This window comes from Nyctereutes procyonoides, unplaced genomic scaffold (genome assembly GCF_905146905.1).
Source record: "Nyctereutes procyonoides isolate TBG_1078 unplaced genomic scaffold, NYPRO_anot_genome, whole genome shotgun sequence".
Lineage (NCBI taxonomy): Eukaryota > Metazoa > Chordata > Mammalia > Carnivora > Canidae > Nyctereutes > Nyctereutes procyonoides.
Window position 1 is genome coordinate 8,679,071 of NW_026575140.1, and position 21,084 is coordinate 8,700,154.

General features: G+C 40.2%; 1 protein-coding gene across 2 annotated transcripts in view; it reads right to left on the minus strand.

The window, feature by feature from the left end:
• TERF2 (telomeric repeat binding factor 2) overlaps positions 1 to 21,084 on the minus strand; it is a 26,624-nt gene continuing 5,540 nt past the window's right edge. Inside the window, exons 4-10 of one of the 2 annotated variants that reach the window (XM_055305485.1) lie at positions 14,360 to 14,446; positions 13,192 to 13,338; positions 11,091 to 11,197; positions 8,791 to 9,123; positions 3,600 to 3,685; positions 1,343 to 1,383; positions 1 to 886 (exon numbers count right to left, since the gene is read on the minus strand). In XM_055305485.1, the coding sequence (XP_055161460.1) occupies positions 728 to 886; positions 1,343 to 1,383; positions 3,600 to 3,685; positions 8,791 to 9,123; positions 11,091 to 11,197; positions 13,192 to 13,338; positions 14,360 to 14,446 (960 nt within the window). In that variant the 3' untranslated portion in view covers positions 1 to 727. Of the gene's footprint in view, positions 887 to 1,342; positions 1,387 to 3,599; positions 3,686 to 8,790; positions 9,124 to 11,090; positions 11,198 to 13,191; positions 13,339 to 14,359; positions 14,447 to 21,084 lie in introns of both variants that reach the window. The other variant, XM_055305484.1, reaches the window with a different exon arrangement.

A 21,084-nucleotide genomic window follows, 5' to 3' on the forward strand; every position in this document is an offset into this window, starting at 1 on the left:
TCAGGATTTTTTTAAGCTTTAAAAGTTCGGCATAAGGAAAGGAACTGGGCAGAGGAGGTAGGGGAAAGGGCTAAGCTTATCTACAATCACTGTTTTACAAAAAAACACACTGGTTCAACCACAGGAGAGGTGGAGGTTAAACCTGCCTACGTAGCCCAGCAAATATTAAGAGCAAATGCCAAGGCTCTCAGGTGTAGATATTAATGTTACAACTGGCTAAACAGTTTTAAAAGAGACTCTGATTCCACCAGGACTGGTCTCTCATCAGCCTGGATTCATGACAGATGAAGTTCCTTTGCATTTGCATCAGAAGGCTGAAGCTTCATCTGGAACAAGTTCACTCCAAATAATGCTCATGTTGCTGGTTTTAACAGGTCAGAATCGTAAGTGGCTCCTAACAGACTCCACCATTTCCTAGGAGAAGGTTCTACTGATTACCAGGGATTTAAATTCAAGCAAACCACTAAAGAAGGGAAATACTAATGATATTCTGGCACTGTACAAGCTATGTGCCTGTCATCTCTGCCAAGGACATGGGGTGGACTTGGCTTTGTTTCTCAGCTCCATGATCTTCAACAGCGATGAAGTAGAACTGGGACCTCCCCCATGTTGGAGGAGGATGCCCAAAATTCTCAGCCCAGCCCAGCTTCTGAAAGAAACAACAGACTATCAAGGGCTATTATTAGGAACCATGCTCCTGTGAATTCTGTGGAAATGAAAGCCTGTTTCAGTTCATGCCAAGTTTTTTCATGGTCCGCCAGCGATCCTTAATCATCACAGCTGTTCGGTTAACAAATGGGTAATTTTTGGAAATGGCAGCCCAGTTTCCTTCCCCGTATTTCTGCACTCCAGCCTTGACCCACTCGCTTTCTTCTGCAGTCCACTTCTGCAAAAGAAGACCAAAATATTCATCATAACCTGTCTCTCCAACTTATTCATATTTTCATACAGTTAAGAGGTAAGCTCAAGAATCCTAGGACAATTAATCTGAACCCAAAAGAAGGGTGTATATTTTTAAAACAAGACAGAGATAAGTTAACATTGTAGATTTAGACATTTAATAATTTTCAATGTCCTGCCTTTCATCCTCAACTAATAATCACTTCGCATTCAAAACTTCAAATGTATGCTGTTCACGGTCAGGAAAATGTGTCAGATTTCTGTCCTAGAATCTTCTTCCAGAAAATAACTACTACTTTAACTTAGTTTGGATTATGTGAAAATTGCAAAAGACCTTTTTACAGGTACATGGGTAAACCTATGCTATGAGATGTGCGTACTTATTTTATCTCTGTTCTACCCACATAACCAGAAAAAGTCAGAAAAAGTAATTTTAAATTACCTGCTTTCTTGTTATACTGGTTGTGCTCTCTTCATCTGGTGCTGCTGGAAAACATTAAAAGTAGACTCATTTCAGAGTTAACCCTTCTCTGCACAAATCACAAGATGTCTCTTTAGCAAATGATCCTAAAGGGAAAACTTGACTGAAATTTCCAAACACTGAGAGAAGAAAAGATATCATTAAAGGGTAATTTGTTTTTGTCCTTGTTGGCAAGATATCAATCATTGCAGCTAATGACAATCTGAACCAAAGCAAATGTTTTATAAATAGACATTCAACAAATATTGGTTAGTGATGGATTTCAGGCTCTTTAATAAAACCTACATGATTTTCTAAAATTACTGAGGGACTGTGGCTTTTAAAACCCTACAAGTTTCTGGAACATTAATGGGATAGTAACATGCATCTGTAATTCAGCTAGTGTCAAGGACCAAGGTGAATGTCCTAGCTTACCCTTGAACTTGAAACAGTTCATCCTCTTCCAACCATGTCATCTACAGGTGCTTCTTAAAGAATGCAGGGTTTAGGGGCACCAACCCCCACCGTGTAGTCAAAAATCCATGCTGAGTGCCCAAAAACTTAATAGCCTACTGTTCACCAGAAACACTACCAATAACATATAGTCAACACATATTTTGCATGTTAAATGTATTATATACTATATTCTTATAATAAAGTGAGCTAGAGAAAAAGTTAAGAAAATCACAAAAAAGTAAATCCTAAGAATACATTTAGTATTTACCGTATTTATTTTTTAAAAATGCCTGTAAATGGACCTGTGTAGTTCAAATCTGTATTGTTGAGGGTTAACTGTATTATATACTCCTATGTGCATAATTTTTGCTTTATAATCCCTTGCTAACTTCTGCTTTGAAATAAATGTACTGTTTTATACCAGAATTTTCAAATCTCTGACCATTTTATGTAAGTAAAATGTGGTTCAATTCCTTAAACAAAAGATGAGGATAGTAATTGGTGCTCCCCACTCAGAGACCATAGATCTGTTCAAGTTCCAACCTCTCACCATATGGTAAGACATGAGGCCTCAAAAAAATGCACCAACATTTTTTTAAGGGCCAGAGGAAGGTATACTAGTATAAAAGACATGCCACTGGAAGTCAAAGAGAGCTGTTAAAAAGCTGCAAGAAAAGGCAAAGTTGCATAAACATAAAACTTGGTCAAGTGTCTGCTTCAGCAAATGCTACTGTCCTAGCAGTGCTTCCTAAACAATGAAGGTGGCTTAGGAAGAGGGACACTTACAGGAGATTATTCACTTTTAAATTATGAAGTATTTCATACGATAGTGGAAGCAGATTTTAAAGCTGACAAATTTGGACTGCACTGTATGTGGATGTTTTCTAGAACTTTTTTTATCCTATTGTTTTTTTAAATAGTCTTTGCCATTTTATTGGTTTTTCTGTTACTTCCCCAATTTCCTGAATGATCCTGATCTTGCCAACTAAGTTTGTGCCAATGAAGGTACTTTTTATGGAAAACCCTTTCGGACTGGCAGAGGTTTAAAGTTGTTGCTGTGTCGGGCAGCCTGGGTGGCTCAGCGGTTTAGGGCCGCCTTCAGCCCAGGGCCTGATCCTGGGGACCAGGGATTGAGTCCTATGTTGGGCTCCCTGCGTGGAGCCTGCTTCTCCCTCTGCCTGTGTCTCTGCCTCTCTCTCTCTCTCTCTCTAAGAATAAATAAATAAAATCTTAAAAAAAAAAAAAAGTTGTTGCTGTGTCACCAGAGTCTTCCGAATCTCCAAGATTATGTTTTAGCACTTAGATATTTCCATTAGAATGCAAAGTATGTGGTGGGAGAGATTCTACTGCAAATGCTATGAACTTTAGTATTAATTATGGAAAAAGTAAAGTTTCTTATTTTAGAAAAAATTATATATTGAAACTGATAAGAGATTTTTTACTTAAACAAGAAGTGCAGGGAATGACCACATCTACCTTTTCTAACTAAAGACTTTAGGAAGAACATCAGTTACAATACAGGATTTATTAAAACAAAACCAGGGTTTTTTGTTTGTTTGTTTGTTTGTTTTTAGGAATTCTCTTTAAGTATAAAGTGCTACTTTGACAGTCTCCATTGTTTAATAGGAAAGGGTGTTAAAACTGAGTCCTCATGAATCACAATAAGGGACTTAGTGGACTTTTACTAGTTCAGAGACAAGCAGTTTCTGGAACATTAATGTGATAATAACACACATCTGTAATTCAGCTAGTGTCAAGGACCAAGGAGAATGTCCTAGCTTACCCCGAACTTGAAACAGTTCATCCTCTTCCACCCATGTCTCTTTTTCTTCAACCCCATTAGAGCTGTTCCACTTGCCTTTGGGTACTCTGAGGGGAGATCAACAAGAGGACAAGATGTAAAACAGATTCATTGGGGTCATCCCATATTCTGTCCTTGGCTCTCTCACTGCCTGTACTCCTCCCTGTTCTGCTGTGACCACAGTTGAGATTCACTTACACACCACTCCTAAATCCTGACCTGGCCAGGCATCTCCAGGTTATCGTCCTACAGGCTGCAGGCTCATCCCTCAAACTGAGCAGTGAATACATTACTATCCCCCTCAAAATCTGTTCATTTTCCTGTTTTTGTTTATTTGGTTTTGACTCTAATTTTGAAGGTCTCAGTATTCTTCTAACCTGGGATGAGAAAACTGCACCTAGCCCTTCAAAGACATGCCCAGTCCTACCTCTGGACTGCACTCTCATCCTTCGCCATTCCTCTTGTCCAAGCAGTACCTGGCACCAGTATTACACTAGTTTCTTGACTGGAGTCTCTGTCCCTAGCCACTTCCCAAACCACCTGCATATCAGTCTAAAATACCTCATCCCCTCTCTGTTCCATGATCACTTCTCACTGCCTCAACTGAAGCCTGTATGGTCAATCAAGATTATCCAGTCTGGTTCCAGTCAGTTTCTTGCTACCAAAGCCTTCTCTGTCCAACTGTGCCCCGAAAACCACATTGGCACAAACAGCAGAGCCACGCCTTCTGTTCCTCTTTTCCTTCTGTAAGCTCTGTAGTTTCCTCACTACAGTTCCTTCTGCTTGGGATTCCCTTCCCTCTCAAGTAAAATTCTACCCATTTTTTTTTTGAGGCCTAATTCTTAATGAAGCCTGCCCTAAGTCCTGGCCCCCAACACATACAAAAAGCCCCCACTCCTCTGCCTTTGTGGGCGTGCTTCCACTTTATTAAACAGCCATTTTATAACATACCCCCTAATCATAAGCACCTTGCAGGCAAGGGCTGTATCTTTATCTCTCTACCCCAAACAACTAGCACAGGAACACATACCCTAACAGGAGTTGGAGAAATATGTGCTAAAGTAAGAACAGGATTATCAAAAAAGCTGCAAATAAATTACATCATTGAAGATCAGAGTAGTAAGCAAGTAAGAATCCTTCCTGTGAACATGAAATGTTAAGCACTTGAGTGTGACCAAAAGAAGTCCCAAAACTAAAAAAGGAAACCCAAACCTGAATTATTGAATAAATTAAAACTGCAGTCAGTCTTATCAACTTTAACTGTGTCTGATTAATATTACAACTGCCCTGGGAACAGAACACCGCACACACCTCACCTCATAACTATAACATCTGTTACAAAACAACATGGAAAATATCTGAATTAAATTTTAAAGAATTTGTATAGATCAAATGACCTGTGAAACTTGACCAAGAGTAGACAAACCTCAGTCTCCTTCCCCTACTATACACAGAAATTTATTTTTAAATTTCTGGCTGGCTAGGTGTTTTTCAAATGAGTAATGAAAGCTTACTTACAAAGTATAGACTTGAAAAAAATTCCTTGAGTCCGAGTTTTCTGTGAAATCACTTAACATGGCTGAGACACATGGCGAACCATCTAGTTTCCTTTATGTTTAAATTGGATCATATCCCCCAAAATGTTATTTCTGAGAACAATTTACTTGAGATAAGTGGAAACATTACATGAGGTTTTTCCTTTTCAGGATACTAACTAGTTATGTTAACTACTATTTATAAATTAGGATTATAGTTTAAGTTTTCTACCTGCTTATCCCCATGCTGGGGTAACACTGATTTTAACTCTGGGTCTGTCAGCATATCTGCTCATTCTTCCTGCAGACAATCTGCACGGATCACTCTGATAACCTCCTGTTCCTCCTTTGAACTCAGCATTTATTTTGAGCAAATGTCTGATACGACCTAACTTCTGCTGTGGAAGAGACGGAGATCTGGGTCCTCATCTCACTGTTTGCTGGCTCTGCGGTCCTGGTGAAGTCAGGTCACTTCCTGGTCCTTACGGCCTTTTGGTAAAGTTAGAAACTGATGAGCAATGAATGGGCTAGAGGAGGGCTGTCTGGTCTCAGTGGGTCGGTAAGCTACAGCCTGTGGCTGCTGGTTTTTGTACAATCTTTGAACTAAGAATGGTTTTTACATTTTCAAAGGGTTTTAAAACACACACACACAATAAGCAACAGAGACACAAGTTGTCCAGAAAACCTAAAATGTTAACCCTTTGCTGGCCTTTTATAGATTGGATATGACCCTTTAAGTTGCAAGAGCCAAAGATTATTTTGTTAGTAAATATCTAATAAGCACTTGTCCTGTGCCAAGTGCCACAGACATATACAAAAACTTAGCTGTTGTGACCCTGCCCTCCTAGTGATATACCCTAGTCCTGCTTTCGATTCCACCAGCCCAGCTTCCCCTAGGTCCTGACTACCTAACTGGTAGCAGTCTCCAGCCACTGCTCTTGTCTCCTTTGCCTCAGTGCTTTTTCAAAAGCCATCGATGGTAACTCATCAGGCCCTCAGATTAGCTGTATTAGAATTATTTTGGAGCACGGTTAGAAAAGCAAATTACAGACCCATCCCCTACCCCTTCTAAATCAGTACTCAGGGACCTGGAATTATGTATTTTATTAAACATTCCAGGGATCCCTGGGTGGCGCAGCGGTTTGGTGCCTGCCTTTGGCCCAGGGCGGGATCCTGGAGACCCGGGATCGAATCCCACGTCGGGCTCCTGGTGCATGGAGCCTGCTTCTCCCTCTGCCTGTGTCTCTGCCTCTCTCTCTCTCTCTGTGACTATCATAAATAAATAAAAATTTACAAAAAATTAAAAAAAAAAAAAAACATTCCACAGGTAACTGTGATACGAAGCCCAGCTTAAGAACCTCTGCCTGATAGACTACAATAGGAACTCAAGACCTGGCCCATCTGCCCATCCAGGCATTTCTCCCTCTTCATCCTCCTGTGCATTACACTCTCCTGCCATACAGGGTACGTGACATTTTCTGGAGCACACTAGGCTTTCCTATGACTTTATATAAGAGGTTACTGTGGCCTCGGCCCCCGGCCCCCAATATGCTTGATGACCTCCTACTCATCCTTCAAGGTCAGCTCAACATTTGCTCCACTGGAAGACTTATCCACCCACAACTTTGCTGAGCAGGCTCAACTCTTCTTCCCTGGAGCTCCCAGGGTAAATGCAATTCCTTTACAGCCAGGCTTTTCCTGTAAAGGGCCAGATAGTATCTTCAGATTTGCAGGCCTTACTGGTTCTGTTCCAATTACTCAACTCAGTGTAGCATCAAAAGTAGCCACAGACAATACATACATGATGTTTGTGGCTGAGTTCCAATAAAACTTTATTTACAAAAACAGGTACCAGGTGGATTTGGCCCAGAGGCTGTGGTTTGCCAACCTCTGCTTTAGAGTACCCATCATACTTCATGCCCTTGACACACAAGAGAGGTGGATAGGTCTAAACCTTCATGAATCCCTCCATTTATAAAACCACAACAACCATGCACTCTCTCTAGTTTTCTCATCTGTTCGTGGGAATAATATCGGCACTTTATAGGACTGTTGCAAGGAATAAAGGAGATCGTATATCAAATGAGCATAAAATGTGTTGAGCTCCATTTGCTTGCCTGGCCAATGACTCACTCACTTCAGATGCAGGTAGTGGTATAAACAGTGCAGATTTGTGCCTGAGCATTATTATCATTTAGATGTCACAGCTTCTCTGGGCACCTAGCACATGCATGTCAGAGCACAGGTCACCAAATAACTACAAAAGAGCAGTGGTAGAAATGGCAATGGCCTTGGGAGACCAATGAGGTGACCAGCAGGGTGACCAGGGGAGATTCATGGAGGCAGAATTTTAAGAGGCACCTTGGTGTATGTGGTATACAGGCCACAGACTTTTGAGTCAAGACCAAACAGGATTAAAAATCCCAAATCCTGGTGGCTCAGTCGGTTGAGTGAGTCTCAGGATCCTGAATTCAGGCCCCACATTCAGGTTCCACCCAGTGTGGAGCCTACTTTAAAAAAAAAAAAAAGTCCCAAAGCCCAACTTTGCCACTTTTAAGCTTTGTGACTTCAGGCAAGTCAATAACTTCTCTAAACCTTCCTCATCTATAAAAATGGGGTTAATATACCAGTCACAGAATGAGGATTCTAGTGATTCAGTAAAATAATACGTGAAAAGTAGTTGGCCCAGGGATCCCTGGGTGGCGCAGCGGTTTGGCGCTTGCCTTTGGCCCAGGGCGCGATCCTGGAGACCCGGGATCGAGTCCCACGTCGGGCTCCTGGTGCGTGGAGCCTGCTTCTCCCTCTGCCTGTGTCTCTGCCTCTCTCTCTCTGTGTGACTATCATAAATAAATAAATAAATAAATAAACAAACAAACAAACAAATAAATAAAGTAGTTGGCCCATAGAAAGTACTTAATCAATATCAGCATCTCTTCCCTTTGAAGGATGGATGGGATTCTCACAAGCAATGATGGAGGAATGATAGTCCAACTGTGGGGAATAAGAGGAAGCAAGAAGAGTACAGTAGTAGAAACAGAGTGGGTTCCAAAGAGAACAAGCAAACCAGTTTGCTTGGAGGAAGGATCCATAAGAGGGCACAAAGGGTAGCAAAGCTTGAAAGCCAGGTTAGGAGTCATGACGGGGAGCAAAATAAAAGCAGTTTAACTGCTGCCCCACAGAACCTAGCAGAATGTGAGAGATTAGTAGATATTTACTGAATTTGCCAAGTCTTAATTGCTCAAAGAAGGTGCAAAACTATAAATATTCATAAATCTTTTTTAAGGATCAAAGTCTAAAGTGGCCCAATTCAAACAAATTTCTTTTAACAGAGAAGACTGATATTTAGTAGTCAGGGCACTCAGAAGTTTGCTAAAAATGAAAGCAGCGATGAGTAGGAGGCTCTGAAACCCTTCCATCCTCACTCACGCCTAGTGCAATGCCTGGAAGCCCACAGTTGGGGCTTCAGAATTGGCAGGAATGGCTATGTCGTCACTCCCCACTCCCAAGTCACATTCTAGAAGTCTGAGTAAGCCTTGGTGGTGAATAACTGAGCTGAAAGTTACTTCATTCACGGAAGCAATACCAAGCCCAACCAGGACCACCAACCAGCCCCAAAACTGCTACAAAGGTCTTCATACTTGGGATTCTTCTGGGAGGAGTCGAGACTTGCACTTGGCTCAGTACTCTGGCTGTCCTCCTCCAAAACCAATCTGCTTATTGTCATGCGCTTGTTCTTGGGCTGCAGTTCAGAGCCACCCTCACCCTCAGCAGGGGCTGAACTTTCATTTTCATCTTTTCTTGGTCTCTTGTTTTTGAGGGCTGGTGATGGCATGGACACTCGATTAGGAAGTACCAGATCTTTCTGGTCCAGTTTTGAGAAGGCTGCCTCAGAATCTTGTGCACTGGACAGAGTCTTGAAAGCTGCTTTCAAGGTCGTAATTCCAATGGTGGTTGGAGTACTCTGTAACTGCCTACACACAAAGCAAATATACAAAGATCAGTCTCACCATTATAGATGCTCATCCAAATACCACTTTTCCAAAATGTAAAGCTTCAAAGGAGACAGAGGACTCTTCAAGTGGAGGACTCTTCATTTTAAAAAATAAATAAAAAAAATTTAAAAAAAAAAAGTTTCTAAAAAAAAAAAAAAATAAAAAATTAAAGAGGGGGATCCCTGGGTGGCTCAGCGGTTTAGCGCCTGTCTTTGGCCCAGGGCGCGATCCTGGAGACCCGGGATCAAATCCCACGTCGGGCTCCCGGTGCATGGAGCCTGCTTCTCCCTCTGCCTGTGTCTCTGCCTCTCTCTCTCTCTCTCATTCTGTGTGACTATCATAAATAAATAAAAAAATAAAAAAAAAAGTTTCTAAAAAAAAAAATAAAAATAAAAAATAAAAAATAAAAGAGGGGGATCCCTGGGTGGCTCAGCGGTTTAGCGCCGGCCTTTGGCCCAGGGCATGATCCTGGAGTCCCGGGATCGAGTCCCGCGTCGGGCTCCCGGCATGGAGCCTGCTTCTCCCTCCTCCTGTGTCTCTGCCTCTCTCTCTCTCTCTATCATAAATAAATAAATAAATCTTAAAAAAATTAAAAAAATAAAATAAAAGAGGGACACCTGGGTGGCTCAGTCAGTTGAGCATCTGACTTTACCTCGGGTCACGATCTCAGGGTTCTGGGATCGAGCCCCATGTCTGCCCCTCTCCCTGCTCATGCTCCTCTCTCTCTCAAATAAATATATAAGATCTTAAAAGAAAAAAACTTAAAAAAAATTGCTCAGAACAACTTTATAAAGCTTCCCTTTATAAGCATAAATAGAAGCTTTAAAAATGATATATAAGTTGAACTCTGGAGTTTAAACTCCAAGTGAGAGAACCTTAAAGGACTCGGGGCCAATGACACTTTCCCTCCAAGAGACTTTGTTAGCGGGTGGGCTAAACTCCTTGTGTCTGCATGAACAAATGAATCTTTTCCACTAAGTAAGAACTCTGTGTAGTGCCTAATAGCTACGAGTCTGTCTGGGCAACTGACAATCCAGGAATCTCACCTTGTTGTCTAGTCCAACACTCATGTGAGAGAAGGAAAAGATTGGTCTCCATTCTGCTTCCTTTCTCCTATAATACACTTAGGAGACTTTTGAGAATTCTCCAAGTTAGAAGTGTGCCACACAGTCTTGAAACAGTGAGAAACTGCCTTTCGTAAAAAGTAAGTTAATCTATCATTTGGAATAATTAGTATAGTTTAAACAAAAACTATTAGGAGAGGGCAAACTGGCAGCCTACAAGCCAAACTCAGCTGGCAGAAAGGTCTTATTGCCTAACCTATGTTAAGTTTTGTTTTTAATTGGACTAATTGGCAACATTCAAAAACTGAGAAAGCTTAAAAACAAAACAAAACAAAAAAACACTAGATGTCTCACACAAAAGTTTGAACCAAAGTTTGGGCATCCTTGGACATTCCCACATAGCAATAATCACATGAAGCTGAAAAGCATGCTCTCTGGTTCACGTTCACATGCTCTGAATTGTATTTTTCTATACTCACGCTTGTACATTTCCTACTGGGCCCCCAAAGACATCTAAACTTGTGATCCCTGCTTTAACAACTTGTCTTGGGAGTTTGATTCACTAGTCTGAACGCTGCATTAAGAGATCACGTACCCACAAAGAAGTACTGCACAGATATGGGCAAGACAAGGATAGGAGAACAGAGAAGCAAAGAACCTTTGAGGAAGAGACAGTCAGGAACTTCTATCAGGGATATGACATCCTGTCATCAAGATTTTCATTTTCCTGGGGCATGCTCTGTAACTCCCAAAGTGCCTGGACAAGTAACCCAGTAACATTTCAGTACCAGGAGGAACCAACAGATTCTGCTCTAAGGAGACCGCTTCCAACAGAACTACCCTTGTGTTTCACCAAAGATCGCAAAAGGGCACCCTTCTCACCTTACAGGTTCTCTGAGTGGCTTTTGCACAGGCTCTGGTGCTGGCTGTTTATCTTCCTTCACTGTACTTGAGGCAGCAGTCTCAGATTTCAAAGCCTTTCTGGCCATCTGGGAAAAGAAGGATGTCATCAGGAAGAGGAAGCCACAGAATTTCATTAATTCTCTTCTTTCACCAAGAACATACATACTCAACATGCAAACATGTTCACTTACAAATCCAATCTAGGCATAAATTAGAGGAGGACAGAGAAAGGGAGAGAACTCACAAGAACGATCTCAAACATCTTGCTTTTTCTCTCCTCAAAACATGGCTCAGTTTTTTATATTAAAGGAGAATTCAAGCAGTGCTAACCATCTTGACACTGCAAGAATTCTTTAATCTTTTGACAACAAATAAGTACATGATTGTACTTTGTATTTCCTTTTCTATTCTTCTGATCACATTCCTAATCTAGTTTCTGAATGCCAAATATACCTCTGGGGTCATGAGTAAAGTCAGACTTTTTTTTCAAACTGAGGATAACAAATGTTTCTATTATGTCTCAGTTTGTGTCTGAAATTTTTTGTAACTGTATTTCCATAACCACCTTTTGCCTATTAACTCTGAAAATCCTTACTAATACCACATAAAGCTGAGTGGACCAATCTTGCTTTAACTCCAACTGCTCATCTGTCTCCCTCTGACTGAAATGTTATACATCTCTAATCAGTCCAGTATCATTCTGTTTCAGGTATGTGTATCTGGGGATGCCTGGATGGCTTAGAGGTTGGGCGTCTGCCTTTGGCTCAGGTCTTGATCCCGGAATCCGGGATTGAGTCCCACATCAGGCTCCTTGCATGGAGCCTGCTTCTCCCTCTGCCTCTGTCTCTGTGTCTCTCATGAATAAATAAATAAAATATTTAAAAAAAAATGTGTATCTGTAACAAGTGATGTCTTTAGAACTGAGAATTCTCTCCCCCCACAGAAAGAGTAGCAGGTTATTTTCCACTTATCTGAAATACAAAAGAAAGGATGGGGGCAGCCCTGGTGGCACAGCAATTTAGCACCGCCTGCAGCCCAGGGTGTGATCCTGGAGACCCTGGATCGAGTCCCACGTCAGGCTCTCTGCATGGAGCCTGCTTCTCCCTCTGCCTGTGTCTCTGCCTCTCTCTCTCTGTGTCTCTATGAATAAATAAATAAAATCTTAAAAAAAAAGAAAGAAAAGAAAAGAAAAGAAAGGATGGTAGGCCAGGCTCAAGTATCCTGATACTTGCTCCATCCTGATATTTGCTTCCTGAATATCCCAAACTATCTGCTTTGCAGATAATTTGACATCTGACAAATGCCTGCTAAGGTCATTGACACTATCCTAACCTGGGCCTGGCAGATCTGCTGTTATGAGCAAAGATATTTTTTCTTTTTTTTTTTTTAGGATTTTATTTTTAAGTAATCTCTACACCTAATGTGGAGGTCGAACTCCCAACCCCAAGATCAAGAGTTGCATGTTCCACCAACTGAGCCAGTCAGCATTCTCTAAATGTTGATGAATAAAAATAAAAACACAAACAACAAACCTCATTCAATTTTCCAATACCACAGCCCACCCTCTAGAAGACCGGGTTCTAATTCTTCCATATGCTGTCCTGAGCCTCAGTACTGCCATTCTTTCTGTTTATCACTTTGATCCAATTAAAGAGTATCTTCATTTGGCTTCTTGTGCCTTTTTATATTTCTAGTCACATTTTTTTTCCTCCAGTTATTCCTTTTTCCTGTTAACAACCCCATCATACCCTGTCTGCCAAACTACTCTTCCTCCCAAACTGACCTCAAATTTCAGCTCCTTTGGGAATCACCATTAATTTTAAGTGTTCCCTTATTTTAGCCATACAGATTAAGCACATGTAGGAGGTATAAATGGGAAGTAAGGGGAACCAGGTGGGTTCCATTTGCCTCTGTCAGGATCTCTGCTTCCGTATATTTAAGGCATTTAATTAAGAAACATAGTGCATATAATTCAAAGTCTTTTAGCTCTTTCCACTTCTAAAATGAGCTGTCCTCTTCTAATTGCCTGCATATCCTCAAGGCCACATCATGGTTATGGGAAGAGAAGGCCAAGGCCCACCGTGAGGAGGTAGGGCTCTGCATCATCCAAGTGACTCTCCAGGAAACGCAGCATCTTCTGTTGGAAGGTCTCGTAGGAAAAGTTCTGGATAACAGGGTGGGCCAAGTTCTTCTCACGGATAATGTTCAGGAGATCATTTCTCAGCTTCTGCACAATGGACCGATATTTGCAACATAAGAAAGGAGAACTCCAGTAAAAATTCAATGATGGGGAGTTGAGACACTATCAGAACTTTCATAATCTATTAAAGGCAAACACTGGTACATATATAGGAAGGGGAGCCTAACAAAGAACAGGTCAATAATTACGGATTAGCTGCAGTGGGTACTACATAGCTGTTAAAAAAAGATGAGAATTTAGGATCTAAAGTACCCTTCGACGTTTACATAAAGATGTTTAAACTTAAGAAAAAAAGGATGATGAATCTCCTTATGTGGTAATATAGAAAAATCTTTAAGATATGTTAAGAAAGCAATTTAAGAAATGTTCAAATTAGTGTGTAGAATATGCTCGCATGTGCATATGGAAGAGCTGGAAGAATGGATATACGTGTCTCTATACACACACACACATTTGTTTGCTTGCATATGCACAGAGTATCTCTAAAGGATAAAATAAAAAAAAAACACTGGTCGCCTATGAAGAGAGGAATGAGGGCTGAGTTTAGAGATGAGCTAAGCTCTTTTGTTGTACCTTCTGAATTTTATTTCGTACATGTTATTACCTTTTCAAAAAACTAAAACTTACATTTATAAAGGAAAAAAAAAGAGCAGGGCACTAACAGAGCTTTTGACACCAGAAAATAGAGGAATTAAGCCCTCACCAAGGCATATTCTCAAGTCTGCAGGATCAGCATTTACATAAATACGGTTAGAAGTGTTCCAGAACATGATAGTTTAATACTTGGTGCTGATCACTTAAATAATGTTCTGTCACAAACCTGACAGAAATGGGCAAGAAAATAATTTACATCAATTTGTATAATGAAAAACAAATTTTGGAAAGCCAATCTCACAGTAAGCAATCCCAGATATAAAAGAAAACATGCTAAAGATGCCGATTATTTAGATAACATTCCTGACAAAGAACCATTTCCCTGTCCCCCCCCCCCCCACAACAAACAATGAGATGGATTTACATCATGGGAGTAAAAATGCATCAAATTTACCTGAGTTGTGGGGTCCTTGGACATATGTTTTTTCAAAATTTTTGAAGCCTTTTCAAATTCTTTGTTTTTGATACAAATAATGACAGCCTACAAAAGGGGGAAAAAACTTTTTTTTTTAAACTGTTGTAATAATGACAGGTATAATCAGAGTATCAGATACTAAAATAAACTACTAAAAAGTAAAAGTGAGTCTTATATACCAAGAACTTTTTCACATTCTGTCAAATTCCTGTACTTAAAAACTAACAATCACTGCTCAGGCATCATGAACAACAGTAAGCACTCTTCTTTCATGAGTATAGTAGATTTTCAACATTACGCTGGATTTTTAAAAAAATAGCTGATAAAACAAAATCTGATCCTCCGGATTACAGACCATTTACCCAATTTGAATAGGGCCTCCTAAGGAAAGGCAAAATGGACAGGAGTCATCCCAGGTCCCCAGAACAATTGAATCTGTTCTTTTTGGATGCAAAGCTTTGATATAATGGTGGGACAGAGCGGGGAGGATACACTGAGGGAGGGGGAAAAGCCATCTGCTGACCACGGAGTTCTGCGAGTTCCATTCAGGAAAGGCCCGAGGCCATTTCTGTAGGACAACCAACACAGCCTCTCACTATCCTAAACCCCAGCTGGCAACTCCAATTCAAGTGTGCAGAGAATTACTGAGGTAAACAAACACAGGGCATCCATAGGTAGCACACCAGGGCAAAATTCCAGTTAGGATGAATAAATCTTCCTAAGCCACAGAGAAAAAGAGTCCTTTAGTAAAGAAACACTTTACTTCAAGAAAAAAAATATAAAGAGAGACAAAATAACAGGGATCAAGAGTTTTAAGGGATATTTTAAAAATATAGTTGTCATTTTTTTAAAAATTAGAAAAGCCGGGATCCCTGGGTGGCGCAGCGGTTTGGCGCCTGCCTTTGGCCCGGGGCGCGATCCTGGAGACCCGGGATCGAATCCCACGTCGGGCTCCCGGTGCATGGAGCCTGCTTCTCCCTCTGCCTGTGTCTCAGCCTCTCTCTCTCTCTCTCTGTGACTATCATAAAATAAAAAAAATAAAAAAATAAATTAGAAAAGCCAGGGAAAACTCTGGAGCACTTGGAGTTATCTAACAGGATAAAATGGCTACCCTAAATCCCATCTCAAAGAGAGGTAAAAGAAACATCATACACATAAAAGGGAAGGAAAACTGGTCTATAGCTAGTTTCAGTCTTCATTTGAGGGAAGAACTGAAGAAATAGAGACCAAGAGAAGGAGGATAGCAAAGGGATTCAGTATTAATCTCTGGTGATTTTGTCTTCAACATGCAAAAGAAACTGGTGTCAAATGCTCTTGAATAGCAGGCACAACCGTAAATTCTTGCTGCCCAGGGAAGGTACAAAATAGGTCTTTTCATTTTAGTCAGACGACCACATTCACTTTTACATCATTTTCATCAGAATAACTGTACAAAGACTATACTTACTTTCTTGAAGATTTCAAAGGTTTTACTTTGTATAAAATCATTTAGGTCCTATTATGTTTTTAAATTTTATTAAACATGTATAGAGTAAAATGGGCTTTTTGGGGGAGGTATAGTGACAGGTATAATGTCACTATACCTGTAACATGTACTGACTCCAGCACATGTAACCAGCACAATGAGGACACAAAAACCATAGATCCAAAAACCTCCCTTGTGCTACCCTTCTGTAGTCACCTCTCCCCCATCCCCAACCCTTGGCAACCAATGATCTTTGCACTGTTCCATCTCTTCAACAATGTCATATAAATGGAATCCTACAGCATGCGGCACTTATTTCTTAGAGGATGTAACCCTGAGATGCTTCTTCCCTCTGTATAAATGCCTTTGAGATCCATCTATGTTGTTGCCTTATCTGCAGTTCTTTCTTATGGCTAAGCAGTATGCCATTATATGAACGTATAGTAGTCCTCCCCCCTTTCCTATACATACCCATCTATGATAAAGTTTAATTTATAAATTAGGCACAGTAGATTAACAACAAACTAGAATTAATGTTAACATACTGTAATAAAAGTTATATGAATGTGGTCTCTCAAAATTTAACTGTTCTGTATTCACTCACCCTTCTTGTGATGTGAGATGGTAAGATGTCTGTGATGAGGTGAAGTGAGGCGAACAACATAGTAGGCTCTACTGACCTACTAGTAGTAGGTCTAGTACTAGCCTAGTAGCCCTCGGCTACTACTGACCTGTCTACTGACAGTATGCCAGGAGGATCATCTGCTTCCCGACCACAGTTGACTGTGGGTAACTGAAACCAGAGTAAAACTATGGGTGGGTGGGGTGCTACTGTACTACTTTTATCCATTCACCTGCTGAAGGATATTTGGGCTGTCTGCAATTTTTGATTAGGAAGAGATGTTTAATTGTTCACGTACAGGTTTGGGGGTAAACGTAATATTTCTCTAAGGTAAAGACTCACAAGTGGGATTGCTGGGTCATATGGAAAGTGTCTATTTAACTTTATATAGGAAATGGCTAAACTGTTTTCCTGAGTGGCTATACCATTTTTCACTCCCACTGGCAATGTATGAGTTCCAGTTGCTCCACATCATTAGCACTCATTAGTGTATTTTTAAAAGTTTAGCCACTCTAATAGTAGGTCCTAGTATTCATTGTGATTTTATTTTTTCATTTTTTTTTAAAGATTTTATTTATTGATTTTTTTTTTAAAGATTTTATTTATTCATGATAGAGAGAGGCAGAGACACAGGCAGAGGGGGAAGCAGGCTCCATGCAGGGAGCCCAATACGGGACTCGATCCTGGGACTCCAGGATCACGCCCTGGGCCAAAGGCAGGCACTGAACCGCTGAGCCACCCAGGGATCCCTTCATTGTGATTTTAATAGGTATTTCTTAATAGACTAAATTATGTTGAACATCTTGTCATGTGTTTATGTGCCATTTATATATTCTCATTGGTGAGGCTTTTGCCCATTTTTTAACTAGCACTGTTTTTTTTTTTTAAGTTCTTTATGTATTTTGGACACAAGTCCTTTGTCAGATATGTGCAAATATTTTCTCCTAGTCTATACCTTGTCTTTATTCTCTTAAGTGTCTTTCTGAACAAAAGTTTTAAATTTTGAATAAGTCCAATTTACCCACATTTCCATGTATCAGAATTTCCTCTTATGGATGTTTTTAGTGTCATAACTAAGAACTTTTTGCCTAAGTCCAGGACATAAAGTTTTTCTTTCACCTTCTTCTCTAAGTTTTACAGTTTTACATTTCATATTTAGATTATAATCCACTTTAAGTTTTTTGAGTTTTTGTGAGGTCAAGGTTCATTTTTTGTGTATGGACATCCAATTGTTTCCATACCATTTATTGAAGACTATTCTTTTTGTATTGAATACCTTTTCCATTGCATTGCATTCACATTTTTGTCAAAAATTAATGTCCAAATTTGTGTAGGCCTATTTCTATACTCTGTCTTGTTTCATTAATCTTTATATATGGTCATGAGTATCTTTTTTTTTTTAAGATTTATTTATTTATTTATGATAGACATAGAGAGAGAGAGGCAGAGACACAGGAGGAGGGAGAAGCAGGCTCCATGCTGGGAGCCTGACGTGGAACTCGATCCTGGGACTCCAGAATCGCGCCCTGGGCCAAAGGCAGGCGCTAAACCGCTGAGCCACTCAGGGATCCCCTGGTCATGAGTATCTTTAGAGTAATTCTTAAAATTGGGTAGGGAGCCCTTCAACTTTGTTCTTGTTTTACAAAATTTGTTTCACCATTTGTATTTTATTTTTTTTTCATTTATTTAAAAAGATTTTATTTATTCATGACAGACACACAGAGGCACAGGCAGAGGGAGAAGCAGGCTCCAAGCAGGGAGCCTGACGTGGGACTCAATTCCGGGTCCTCAGGATCATGCCCTGGGCTGAAGGTGGTGCTAAACTGCTGAGCCACCCAGGCTGCCCAACTATTTGTATTTTAGAATCAGTCTGTGTCTTTAGAAAAATCCTGTTGATTGGAGAAGGACAATCATATGGTTTCACTCATACGGGGAATATAAGAAATAGTGAAAGGGATTATAGGGGAAAGGAGGGAAAATGAATGGGAAAAATTAGAGGGTGACAAAACATGAGAGACTCCTAACTCTGGGAAACAAACAAGGGGTAGTGGAAGGGGAGGCAAGGTATGGGGTACCTGGGTGACAGGTACTGAGGAGGGCACTTGATGAGATGAGCACTGGGTGTCATACTATATGCTGGCAAAACTTCAATAAAAATTTTTTTAAAAAGAAAAGAAAATCCTGTTGACATTGTGATTGGAACTATATTAAATCTACAGATCAGAAGGAAAGAACTGACCTTTTAAATATATTGTCTTCTAGTCCACAAATATGGTGCGCCTTTCCTTTTATTAGGTCTTACTTTCTTTCATCAGCATTTTGTTTTTCCACATACAGACACTGCACATGTTTTTGCTAAACTTATACTTAAGTATTTTTTTTTCTTCTTTTTTGAAGCTATTGTAAGTGGCACTATTTTGGTAATATCATTTCAAGTCATTCACTGCTACCATATATTGGAAATATCAATAACTTTGTGTGTTAACTTTGTATTCTCCGATCTTAATAAACTTACTTATAGATTTTTTAGTACACTGCATGGGATTTTCCATATAGACAGTCATATCATCTACAAATAGGGACATTTTTCCCCTTCCTTTCTAGCCTCTTGCCTTTTCTTCTTCTTGATTTCCTATACTGGCCAAGTCTTCTAGTATGACATGGAATGGAAGTGGTGAGAATGGACCTCCTTGCCTTGTTTTGGATCTTCAGTACAAAACATTCTATTCTCCACTATCAAGTATGTTAGCTGTAGGTTTTCTGTAGATGTCTTTTATCAGATTGAGAAAGTTCTATTCATAATTTGCTGAGTGTTTTTTATCATGAACTAATGTAGAATTCTGTTAAATGCCTTTCTCGTATCAATTGATGGATGATACGTTTTATTCTTCTTTAAACTAATAGAGTGAAGGATACTCATTTTCAAATTTCAAACCAGCCTTGCATTCCTGGGGTCTAGTTTCCCCACTGTGCCTCATACTGCATATGCATCCAGGACTAAGCGGCACAATTTACAGTAAAAACAAAAATAAAACTTTTGCTCTAAGTTCTGGGAGGGGGATCCCTGGGTGGTGCAGCAGTTTAGCGCCTGCCTTTGGCCCAGGGCACGATCCTGGAGACCCAAGATCGAATCCCACATTGGGCTCCCGGTGCATGGAGCCTGCTTCTCCCTCTGCCTATGTCTCTGCCTCTCTCTCTCTCTCTCTCTCTCTGTGTGACTATCATTAAAAAATAATAATAATAATAATAAGTTCTGGGAGGGTCACAGCTCCATTGCTAAAGAGAATGGGTTCTCTTTTGTTTTTTTTTTAAAAAGATTTTATTTATTTATTTGACAGAGAGAGAGAGTACTAGCAGGAGGATCAGTAGAGGGAAATAGAGAAACAGGCTTCTAGCTGAGCAGGGAGTCTGATGGAGGGCTCAATCCCAGGACTCTGCGATCATGACTTAAGCTAAAGGCAGACACTTAGCTGAATGAGCCCCCCAGGCCCCCTGGATTCTCTTTAGTTCTAGTGCCACTGGGCCATAGTTGCTACAACTGCAGTATTGCCTGGTGCCAGGAGAGGAAAGAAGGAAGGAAAGAAATCCTGGGATTTCTCCCACCTCCCTCTTAGATCCCTTTCTTGCTCCTCAGGCCAGAGAAAGCCTTTCTTGGAGTTCTTTCTGTTCCCACCTGGAGTGCATTTCTAGGTTTCGGAGGAACCTTCAAGTCCAGGCTGGATGACACCAGAGAAGAAAAAAATGGTATATTAACCATCACCAGTTTGGTGGATCTTCAAATTCTGGTCTTCTTCCCCATCTGCTTACTACCATTTACATTTATGAATCCTCATACAGCTGCTCCACACGTTCTGTCTAGGATTTATATTTGATTAAGAAGGACAGAAGAGAGTATGTTCACTCTGTCTTTTCCAGAATTAGAACCAGGTCCTACTATATTTCATTTGTGAAATAAGGAAATGTGAATGCTTTCAAATTCTAAATTAAAAGTCTGCCTCCAACATTTGTGCTGAGCTTATCTTTTAAAACTATTTTTAATTTCCTGGAAAGTTTTTTTTTTTCCCCAAGAGATGAACTATTGCTTTTTTTTTTTTTTTTCATTTGAGAGTTTTAAGAAAGAAGTATAATTTCTTCTCTTATACATCTGTTAAGATTCTTAAGGTGTGAGCAATAGCAGTGGTCTCTAGCTAAATTAAACAAAAAGGAAATTCCAAGCATTGATTTTCAACAGAGGTGAGATAGGTCTGTTGGGGTGGGGGTGGGGGGGAACAGCAGAAAGCACATAGAAAACCAAAACTCACAGAAGGAAAGGCTAAAGAAGCAAACTCAGAAAGACATCAGGCTGTTATGGGAAGCAGAAATGCTAAAAAAAAACTCTGACAAAGCTTTTTATTTTAAGAATTAAGGTACTTAGAGACTGTTTTATGTACCCAGGCCCCCTAAATAGGATAAGGTCCCAAAAGAAAAGAGGTGCTGTTACCAAAGGTGCAGGAGAGAATGATGAACAGCAATAAGCAACAAATAAATGCCTTTCTGATAATATGCCACACATGTTACTGTTCTCTAAGGAACCTGAGGAATTTTTCAGTTATAAAGAGAAAACCAATTTAGCCTACA